Source organism: Lacerta agilis, chromosome 5 (genome assembly GCF_009819535.1).
Source record: "Lacerta agilis isolate rLacAgi1 chromosome 5, rLacAgi1.pri, whole genome shotgun sequence".
NCBI classification, from domain to species: domain Eukaryota; kingdom Metazoa; phylum Chordata; class Lepidosauria; order Squamata; family Lacertidae; genus Lacerta; species Lacerta agilis.
In genome coordinates, this window is record NC_046316.1 from 32,068,927 (window position 1) to 32,080,340 (window position 11,414).

The following is an 11,414-nucleotide window of genomic DNA, read 5'->3' on the forward strand; positions in this document are numbered from 1 at the left end:
GCTGTAGAGACAGATACAGGAGAGACATGTTTTACCGCAGGTAAGGCAGATGAAGGCGCTGGATTCTGTTGCAGCAGATGCACTGTGGTTTTTCTTCTCTCTGTGCTCCTCTAATTGTCATTTTCCCCTGTGGTCACTGCTGTGGATACATGACACGACTGTCTCAAGGATTTGTAGGGGGCAGCTATTGTCTGGTTTAAAACCCTTTCTGCCATGTAAAACAGAAATAAAGATAATGGGGAAAATAAATAAGGCTTTGTAAATGAAGGTTTTGGGAATACTTGTATTATATGTGATTATTACCAATAATGTGTTATATTTAATTAAGCCCTGAAGAAAATTCCCTTCTCTAACACTTCTCTGAAAAGTGTGAGTTTATATATAGTGACAGTTCCCATTTCTCTGCTTTTCTGTAAAACTTTCATTCTTCTGTAACTTGGAATAAAGGGCATTACTGTTATTTTGAATCCAGGGGAAATGTCAGTCACCTGCTGAACCTTAATTCTAACATGCGTAAGCATAAGCATTCATGGACCGAAATCCTCTCTTTATAGATTGGTAAATCAAATGGAAAAGAAAATGTCCTGAAGAGCTCAGATGCATTGTTTATTTATTGCACGATACAAATGAAACTACTTGTTTATTTCACAGAATAGAAACATTTACCCTCTAAAGAACATGTCTGGGAGTTCATAGGGAGGAAAAGGTGCCTGAGTGAGTGATTAGGACAGGGGTAGGCAACCTAAGGCCCGTGGGCCGGATGCGGCCCAATCGCCTTCTCAATCCGGCCCATGGACAGTCTGGGAATCAGCGTGTTTTTACATAAGTAGAATGTGTCCTTTTATCTAAATGCATCTCTGGGTTATTTGTGGGGCATAGGAATTCGTTCATCCCTACCCCCCCCCCAAAAAAAATATGTAGTCCGGCCCACTACATGGTCTGAGGGATGGTAGACTGGCCCACGGCTGAAAAAGGTTGCTGACCCCTGGATTAGGAGGAAAGAAACTTCAGCGAAATAAAGGGTTAAGTTAATAAACCCACTTTCACTGCATCTTCACTCTCAATTAGATCATCACAAAATGATTTTTTTAAAAAAAATCCTTCACTTTCAGGAAACTATGTTGGGAAAACAGGAGTTGTGGAAGTTGCCTTGGGGGCAATTAAAATGCAAAAAGAAATGCATGCTCCCTGAGTAGAAGATAGTGGAGCTCTAGCTGCATCTGTGAATGAAGCCTAAGACTGCCATGTCACACAACTGGCTCATGTTCAGCAGCTTTTCAACTAAAAAGTAGATCCATTTCATCACTAAAAGAAAAAAGTTTTCTCTAAAATATCCAGTTGTTTTTCAGGTGTTCCAGGATGTGGCTGCTGGTTGTCATGATGGTTGTACAAGGCACTGTGAATCCAGCAGAATCCAAGAGCAAAACAGAAGTGAATCCTGAAGTATATATGAATATTGTAAGTTAAGCACTTGAGACAAAGCAGCACTATAGCAGTGTTAGTAATGGCTTTGCCCTGGTTTACACATTTGGTAGGGATGCAGTGGTGGAAAGCGGGAACAAAGCTTCCCACCATGCAGATGGCTGTCACAGTGAACTGGGCCATCTACACAAGTGCCTGACTATGTGAGCCCCCAATTAAAGTGATTCTTTCATGGGGGGAAATTCACATATTTTGACTTAATAGGATCTGAAGTGGAGGGCCCAGTTCATGGTGAAGTTATTCTGGGGCCTTCCCTGACCAAACGGGGAAACTTGGACCATGCTATTTTTATTCAAGAGTACTGAAGAACTGTCAGCAATGTTAAAGCTACAAGTTTAATAGGCATACAATGTAATGTTTATACACATTGCAAATGAAAACTTTTACATAAGTTTTTTTCAAAGTAGAGAGGCTTGCATTGGGCAAGAGAGGTTTGTCTCTAGGTAAATGCGGCAAGCAGAGTGTTTTTAGGCTAGGTGATGACTCATCCTGAAAACCAAGCAACCAAGGAGGAAGGTGATACTTGAGAACTCAGTGTCCACGTTGATGAACAAGCAAATTGCTTAGGCTCTATCTATGGACCAGAGACAGGAAAGTTCATTGAACTGTATTAAAGTCTTGAAAGAAGACGGGACCACATTGCTTGCTGGTTTAACAGCAATGTGCTGCTTTGTATTTTGTAATGTTTATTTGGAACTATTTTAAGACTGTTTCCAGTACAGCTTTGGAACTCGTTGTGTTGGAAAGCAAATTCATTTATACTCTGAACAAGAGTATATCACTTTCTGCAACTCTAACAAACAGTGCTTATGCGATCATTCACACAACTCTTTGTTTCTTTCTCCTTTGGTGGTCTTCATTCACTTGGAAGATGCCTTCTCATGGCCCCCAAATACGTGAATACAAAGAGTGGAAAAGTACATACAGTGGAACCTTGGTTCTTGAACGGCTTAGTTGGCGAACAAATCGGCCCCTGAACGCTGAAAACCCGGAAGCTGAACGTCCAATGCGGCTTCCGCTTGAGTGTAGGAAGCTCTTGCAGCCAATTGGAAGCTGCACCTTGGTTTTCGAATGGATTTGGGAGTCGAATGCACTTCTGGAACAGATTAAGTTTGATAACCAAGGTTCTACTGTATTTGCTCCCATGGAACAATTCAACAGACCAAACTTGACTCATAGGAAAGTCAGGACAAAATTCATTCCATCACACCAACGTTAGGGTTTTTCTCATCCCTGCAGAGTGAAAAAATCCGGTACTGGGGATATCCTTCTGAAGAATACGAAGTTATTACAAAGGATGGCTACTTCCTGAGCCTAAACAGAATTCCAGGAGGTAAACTCGAGGACAAAAGTTGATTGTAATAGAGGAAATAAAGGCTGCCTCTTTGCACACTAGCCCTCTTCTTTTCTCCTAAAAGAGCACAGTTTGGGCCAATAAGGAAAAAAGCATCCCAAATGTACAGTGCAACAATGCTGTTACTGGCAGAGACCTTCAGTCTCTACAACTCCCTCATTAGGGCAAGGCCTACTGAAAAGAGTTGCTGTGCTTATTAGGCCTGGCACTCCTGAGCTGATCCTGTTTCTTCTAATAAAGCCTTAACTTGCGATTAATTGCTGGTTCCCTCTGGCTCCCTCCTGACAGTGCGCTTGGTACAGTCTTAAACAGGCAGCCCAGAAGACCAACAGTGGAGGACAACTGATAGACAACCAGTTAGGATGCCCTCCTGTGAGTGATTGGCTAAAATGCTGATAAAGGTCATGAGACTATGAATTGTGTTTGATGCGCAATGTCAAATGAAACAGCCATGTAATGCAGATGTGACTAAAACTACACCTGCTGTAATTTCCTCTTCTGTAAAGCTGCTAAAACTATTTATGAGATGAGGGAAAGCTGCTGAGGACACTCTGATTTGGATCAAATAATTTTAGGGTGGATAATGCATGTATACCCCCCTCTCTCTTACACACACACACGCACACACAAACACAGTGCCAGTTGTCCAGTTGTCTTCCATTCCAGGAAAAGAAAACCCAGCACTCTTCTAAACTAGCCTCCTCATTTCCATACAAAACATTTTAGCTACTGTACACTGCACTCTTAGTATGAGCATTATGAGTAGTGGCATTATAGAGGTTTAAACTTCTGAAGCTTTTTCATTTTTTCAGGCTCAAAGGCCGCTATATTGCTGGTTCATGGTTTGACCTTGGAAGGCAGCGACTGGATAGCAAATCCGCCTCATCAGAGCCTGGGTTTCATACTAGCAGATGCTGGATATGATGTCTGGATTGGAAACAACAGAGGAAACTCTTGGTCGAGAAGACACCAGTACCTTACCATTGAAGAAGAAGCATTTTGGGATTTCAGGTAGGTTCAGAAAAGACTGGAATTCAGCACTCAGGGGACTGTTGCGTTTTTCTGCCTTTGAAGATCTCCCCTGTGTGAAATAACTCAAGGTATAATTGATGGTTTGTAAGTGTAATCAATATGGGATAAAGTTTAATAATTTTATATATGTGCAAAATGTTTTTCAATAGTTCACAAGGACATAAAATTCCAGCATTGAACACACTCTGGAAATGAAAGAAAACTCATCTACACTGACTGGCAACACCTCTCCAGAATTTTAGAGAGAGTATCCCAGAAATAATTGTGGGTGGCAGGATTGATCCTGGGACATTGCAGGTGCTTGATTTCTTGGCCCTTCCCTGGAAAATTATATGCACAGTTTTGGTCACGGTCTTGAGAGTGGGTTAATGAATATTGGGTCAAAGGTCAGAAGAACCCCAGCTCCATCATGGCACTGTCTCAATCCAAGTTGCATCTCCCACAGGTGAATTTGAAGAAAGACTCTTGGTCCTGAATAGTTTGATCCTAAGCATATTTACTCAGAAGTAGTGATGGGTGAACTACCGTGTTTCCCTGAAAATAAGACACTGTCTTATATTTCCTCTCCCTCAAGAAAACACACTGTCAGGGATGTCCCCTCCCTTGCACTGCAGCCGGGAAGGGGACCGACATCGCAGAAGTTTTCAGAGTATAGAGACACTCGTCCACTGTTTGTGAGCTCTCCCTCCCCCTCTGCGAGCTCGGATAGTTCACATTCCTCAGAGGGGGAAAGAAGGGCGTTGTGGAGGCTCAGAGCCGGAACACCAGAGAGAAAGCAGGGACAGAGGTCAAGTTCTCACGCTACGTGATCGATCGCAGAGGGGAAGAAGGAGGGGCTTTAGGTTTCCCAAGATTCTCTGTTGGAAGGGAAACCGAAAGAGCTCATTCAGGGAAACTAATGAGTAAGGGAAAGGACGCTTGAGACTTTGCTTTGCTGTATATTAGCTTGCACAATAAAGAACTCAGTTTTTAGAAGTTCTTTGCCTTTGGACTGTTACTCATGAGCAACCACTAAGAGTTCTGACACACACTATGGCTTATTTTCGGGGGATGTCTTATTTTAACCACTCCGCGTCGGTACGCTGCATAGCCATGCCTATCCAGGCCATCTTAAGGGAGGCGCCACGTCACTATGTCTTATTTTCGAGGTATGTCTTATTTTCGGGGTATGGCTTATATTGCACAAAGGCATAGAAATCCTGCTACGGCTTATTTTATGGGTATGTCTTATTTTCGGGGAAACACGGTACTCTTGGCTTGATTCAGAATTTGGCTGAGCAAAAGAGCTTGACATTTTTTGGAGGGAATGTCCTTCTGTAAACTCTCACACTGCTAATGATGTCACTAGACATGGGATGAGGTCGGTGATGGTATAAATGGATACTTACCTCCTGGCAGACTTACTCCAGGATTGTAACCATAAACTGTTTTTGTTCAGTCTGAAACCAAATGTTCCTGGAAAATATTCTCTTTCTGCATATTTATCTGAAGATCATTTAATCTTCTTACCTTCTCTTTGCTAAAGTAGCCAGTGCATGTGAGCATAGCATAAACACACTTAATTATGATGGATATCTCCTGATTTGCAGTTTTCATGAAATGGGCATCTATGACCTTCCTGCCATGACAGACTTTATTCTGCAGAAAACCGGACGGGATAAAATCTACTGTGGTGGCCATGCTCAGGGATCCACCATAGGTATGTCAGGCATAAAGGCTTTTAGCTGTGAAAAAGACCTGTGTAGTCTGTGACTGTATTCTCCCCCCCCCCCAACTCAGGGGCAGTAGAAATGCAGGGGAACACATGTCAGGGGTGTTTTATCCAAGAATCAGATTAGCTGAAAAGGCTGAGTGCTGAACTTCCTCCTGGCTGCTTGTAGAATGCAAATATCAGCATGGTCATCACATTCACTGTTGCACAACACACACCCAGTGGCGGAGGTTCATTCTCCAGCACCGGGGTTGGGCAGCAGGTGGTGCGGAGCTGGCACGCGCCGCCCAAAGGGGCGGAGCATGCATTCTGGTGGTGTGGTGCGCGTTCTGGAGGCGTGGCGTGCAGCCTGCGGGGGTGTGGTGCCCAGCGTGGGCAGGGTGGGCAGCTGCGATGGAACCCCACCGGGATCGTGCCAATGGGGGTGGTGCGCTCCCATCGCCCCCACCTTCCTCCGCCCCTGCACACACCTATTGCATTGTTTTACCTACTTGTACACCCTCCCCTCCCCATTAAAAGAATGCTAAATGGAATTTCTCATCTTTTCCTCCCAGCTTTTGTTGCATTTTCTGTAATCCCTCAAATGTCTGAAAAAATAAAGATGTTTTTTGCCATGGGGCCTGCATACACATTGCAGTTCAGTGTGAGTCCCATTATACGAGTGCTGCGTATGCCTAATACATTGTTCAAGGTATGTGTAAAAGGATCATTTTCTTACTGTCATGTAGGGTTTAAAAGATCAGTATTGTCAAGTGTTACATTCTTATCCAAGTTGATAGGAAAATAAACATAAACAAGCAAGGCTAGCTTTTGTGGGGGGAAATAAAACTAAATTCATTTACTTTTTGTCATAGATGCAATCTCTGGGGCACCGGGTGCCAAGGCACCCACAAAATGTTCTCCGTGGGTGCCCTGCCAGGCAACCCAATGTGTTGCATGCTGCGGTGGGTCACTCTGTCGGGCCCTCCCACTGCGGGGGCGATGTGTGACATCATGCGCGCGTGCTGGGCACTGACAATGTTGGGTGGAACCTGGTATACTTGTTTGTTGTTTTCAATGTGAGCAGTTTTGTGACCAAAACAAATTTCTCTTGCCTAAAACGCATGCATCCCTTAAAAAAAATTCAAAAGCATTTTCCTAAAGGATTTTTTGGGAAATCAATATTAAAGACACATCTTAAGCAGGAAAACTTAAAAGAAAAATTCAAGTTTTAAAATACCCTTAACTTTTAGACGTTTATTAAGTAAGAATGGTTGTGACAACTTTAATGGTGTATTTGTGTTTTGGGGTGTGTCTGTTTGTATATGTGTATACAGTGGTACCTTGCTAGACGAATGCCTCGCTAGACGAAAAACTCGCTAGACGAAAGGCATTCACTAGCGAAAGACTGTCTCGCAAGACGAATTTTCCTATGGGCTCGCCTCGCAAGATGAAAAAAATTCCGATCCCCCCCCCCGTCAAACCGCTATTCCCCCGTTGGTGCTTCGCAAGACGAAAAATTCGCTATACGACAGCACTCGCAGAACAAATTAATTTCATCTTGCGAGGCACCACTGTATATGTATGTGTCTACATATGCTTATACATATACATGTAATAACTGAAATCGATCCTTTTAGAGTTGTAATGTAAACTGAAAATGAACTTGGACACATGTCTCTGTGGAAGGTAGCATATAAACCAAGTCAGTCAATTGAATTCAAAGAGCATAAACTCTAGCAGTTCACATGTGTTAAGAACATAAGAAGAACCTTAATATTTCAAAACTTGAGGCCTCTCAAGTCTAGCGGCCAACCAGATGCCCATGGGAAACCTGCAAGCAGGACCTGAGTGCAGTAGTTCTCCCCACATTTGTGATTCCCAACAACTGGTACAGTGGTACATTGGTTCTCTAACATCTCCCTTGACGGACGTTTAGGAACCCGAACGCCAAAAACCCAGAAGTAAATGCTTCCATTTTCGAACACGCCTTCCGCTGCGTGTTTTTCAATTTTCTCAACTGCATTTGCAGCCAGCCCTTTGTGCCTCAGTTTTCGAACGTTTTGGAACTCGAACGGTCTCCCGGAACGCATTACGTTCAAGCACTGAAGTACCACTGTATTCTGGGCACACTGTCTCTGCGACTGGAGGCAGAACAGAGCAGGAAGCTTGTCAGAGAAATAGTGGGACCATAGAAATAGCAGGGTGCAAAGGATCCACTCATCTCCCCTCTACACACACACATTGGAATGATGCTAAGGGGAAAGCATATGGATATAATAATGGGCCACAACTTTATTTAATATACAGGGAACTGTAATAAGCAGAAGTTGTCTAAGTCCATCCTTGCAAGAGCTAAAAGGACACATCTCCCACTGTCTAGCTTACATAGCATCATACAATCATAGAGTTGGAAGGGACTTCCAATGGTCATCTAGTCCAACCCCCTGCAATGCAGGAGAGGGAGACTGTTCCAATGTCGACCATGGGCAACTGCCTTCCATCCTGACTCCAAGCACCAGATCAGTCAATTGGCAATGACATATCTGCCTCATCTCATCCTAGCTTAGCTGTTGCCACCAGGGCCCAAAAGTAGTTCCCCTCCCACATTCCTTTGAGCCAACTGACTGTAAGACGGTGATTGGCTAAGTAACTCTTCACCATTAAGATGCCTTGGGCTGTGTAGCCTAGCTCTAAACCCTTCATTGTCCACACTGAACCTGCCAGAAGAGGGAGCTAGCTCAGATTTCGCTTTCTTACCCATGCATCCGCAGGACAATGCATAGAATGAGTTGAGTCATCATCAAAGCATGGGTTATTTGTTGTGAGTTGCTTTGGAAGCCTTCACAACTGAAAGCTGGCCTATAAATATAGCAGAATCATAGAGATGGAAGGGAACCTGAGTGTCACCAACCCAACTCCTGCAATTCAGGAATTAAGTAAATAAAATTAGTAATTATGTAAATAATGCATTGGATCAAGTCAGGACAGCAAAATCTGTAATCCTGGTTAAAATTATAATATGAACAATATTCTTGTACAGATCAGAACACATCTGTTGCTGTATTAGGAAATATACTGGTTCACCATGTAAACAATCTCTGGATTTTTACAGATTATATTTGGCACAAAAGAATTCTGCCTGCTGAGTCCCAAACTCAAAGAACTTTTGGCTCAAAGGTGCAGCTGCCGACTGGTTGATGTAATCTGCAAACAAGCTCTTTTACTTATCAGTGGATTCAACGAGAAAAATCTAAATGCGGTATTTATTTTCTATTCACACTGCTCAAATAGGCTTAATTCAAGCAATAAAAATACTTATGTAATATGAAAAGCATCAGGAAAACTCTCCAGCACGGATAATAAAATTGATTACTTTGGGTGCTTAGTTTCAATGTAAAGAAGTTACAAAGTCGAGCTTCAGGTGTGCGGATTTTAACTTGCTGGAAAACAAGACCACTTTCAAGAGTTCATCTGACGTGGCTCCTGCAAAGTCAAAGGTTGGATGTGTCACTGGCCTCTGAATCACTGTGAACTCCAAGTTAAGAAGGACTGATTTATGACTTCTTAAAGGGGTGCCAGTTACCTATCTATACATGCGTTCCTTGAACCATCAGCAATACACTTGAGCAACTAATACAATAGCACTGGGCTGCTTTTGATCAGCACAGCACTGCTCCCTCCTTAGCTTATCCCAGGAAGCCATGCTACACATGCACAAAAGACTATGTCTCCTTACACACCAAAACTTTAAAGCTCATTCAAAGCAAGCACCAAAGAACCTGGGAGCTGTAGCTTAAGGGCGCTGGAAATTGCAGGTCCAGGGGGATGATCTTTGTTTGGTCTTTAAAAGCCTGGTATACACACAGCTGCAGACACTGTTTCTTGCAGGTTGTGGTGCGAAAACCTCATCTGAAGTGGTAGGAGATTAAAATGCACCCTTTCTTTCAGAGCCGGACCGATGTGTACACATCAATATTCCCGGATTATACTTCTGTGAAAAATATGATCCACTGGAACCAGGTACAGTTAGGAAAATGAAATACACCTGTTGTGTGTTCTCTACTTACAATAGTGCAACATAATAATTTTTGTTTAAATACAAGGAAGCTGCACTTGAGCCCTTAGCCTGAGGTTCCTTACCTCTGCAATAGAGCAATAATTGTGAAATACTCTTCTTAACTTGTTTCCTCCCCTGATAATCTCTGCTTTGATGTCTTGGCGAGAAGCACACATGCTCACACAACTGTGGTGTTATGTTTCATTTTCTAGTCTGGTAGAACTGGGGAATTCAGATACTTCGATTATGGTCCAAAGAACATAGATAAATACAATCAGGTACGTATGGTTTTGCTTGGATTGGATAAGGATGACTAGGAAAGGTCTGGTTCCAGCAGCGGTGGAGCAAGCCAATCGGGTACCTGGGGTGGCATGCGTGCCCTGCACCCAGGGGCAGGGCGAGCTGGGGCAGGACCCTCTGCGGGGCCTCTGAGGAGTCTGCCTGCCTTCTTCTACTCAGCCGTACTACAGCTGGGTGGGAGAGGCAGTGGGCAGACTGTTTGGGGCAGCGTGGAGCCAGTGGGCACCCAAGCCACCGCATCACTCTCAGGAGAGACATGTGGTTCAGGCGCACGGCAGACCCCCTGGTGTGTGCCGTCTTTCATTTTGTCACCCCCTTCAGTGGTGACACCTGGGGCAGCCCACCACACCATACCCCCCATCCTTTGCCCTGGGTTCCAGTGTCCTACATTACACACTTGTTCTAATTATCCCTTGAATTAGAGTTTAGAAATTCTAAATTTGCTTTAGGTTACATTTCAGCGGCATCTGTAGTTTATTCTCATTTTTTCTTCTTTTTCACAGACGACTCCACCCTTCTACAGGATAGAAGAGATCACAGTCCCAATTGCTATGTGGAGCGGAGGACAAGACTGGATTGGCAGGCCAAAGGAAGCTGCGCAGTTGCGGTCTCGAATCACTCACCTTGTTCACCATAAGGAGTATCCAGACTGGGACCACTGGGACTTCATTTGGGGCATTGATGCTCATCAGCGGATGTACATGGAAATCCTTGACATGATGCAGAAATAGCTGTGGGATTTCTCTTTTGTTGTGCAGGACTTTTCTTCAAAACAGTGATATTCCGTTTCAACTAAACGTTGGGTTTCATAACGCATGCTCACTGTTTCCCCAGTGGGCATTGGTTACAGACCATCGCTCTCCACCTCCTTCCCGGCAGCCAGACCTGCATGGTCACTGTCCGATGCGGAATCCCCCCCAGCCATCACAGCTGTGGGGGCATACCTGCCTGGCCAGTGAACTGAATTCAAACAGGCCAATTAGGGCCCAATTTATGGGGGAATTCATTGCTGTTCAGCCTGGCATTGGCCACTGCCATGACCAGCACTTTGAATTGGGAATGGAAACTAATCAGCAGCCACTGCAGTTGTACCAGGATTGGTGGTATATGCTCAAACTGTCTTGTTCTGGTGAGCGTCTGGCCATTGCATTTTGCACCAGCTGAAGTTTCCTAACCGTCTTCAAAGGCAGCCCCATGTACAACACATTGCAGTAATCCAACCAAGAGGTTACCAGAGCCTAGGCCACAGAAGTTAGGCTATCCTGTTGCTGCCTGTATTGTTAATTTGTATATTATTATTATCATCATTAGTAATAATTATAACATGCCATTGGTATTCATGGTGGGTGGTTCTTTTTGTGATGCTGTACGCAGAAATCTGCTCACAAGGTGGGAGATGTTGGGATGCAGGAGCAGTGAGGTAGCATTGCAGGAAAGAGCTGTGTGTTTCATGCAGTCTACCCTGCACCCTCAAACTCACCCGCTCATAGCTGTCA

General features: G+C 44.0%; 1 protein-coding gene across 1 annotated transcript; it reads left to right on the forward strand.

The window, feature by feature from the left end:
- The first annotated feature begins 1,326 nt into the window (after positions 1 to 1,326).
- Positions 1,327 to 11,064, forward strand: LOC117046257 (lipase member M-like). The gene is made up of 9 exons (XM_033148056.1): positions 1,327 to 1,458; positions 2,722 to 2,815; positions 3,649 to 3,847; positions 5,458 to 5,567; positions 6,134 to 6,270; positions 8,674 to 8,820; positions 9,510 to 9,581; positions 9,831 to 9,896; positions 10,422 to 11,064. Exons 1-9 carry the CDS (start codon positions 1,360 to 1,362, stop codon positions 10,647 to 10,649), a joined length of 1,152 nt encoding a protein of 383 aa, XP_033003947.1. The 5' UTR covers positions 1,327 to 1,359; the 3' UTR covers positions 10,650 to 11,064.
- The last annotated feature ends 350 nt before the right edge of the window (positions 11,065 to 11,414 follow it).

Bases quoted from the DNA above. Each gene is read 5' to 3' on its own strand.
- LOC117046257 (XM_033148056.1), top strand. From the start codon at position 1,360: ATGTGGCTGCTGGTTGTCATGATGGTTGTACAAGGCACTGTGAATCCA. The intron at 2,816-3,648 runs GTAAACTCGAGG...TCATTTTTTCAG, and splicing joins CCTAAACAGAATTCCAGGAG to GCTCAAAGGCCGCTATATTG. The intron at 6,271-8,673 runs GTATGTGTAAAA...GGATTTTTACAG, and splicing joins TGCCTAATACATTGTTCAAG to ATTATATTTGGCACAAAAGA.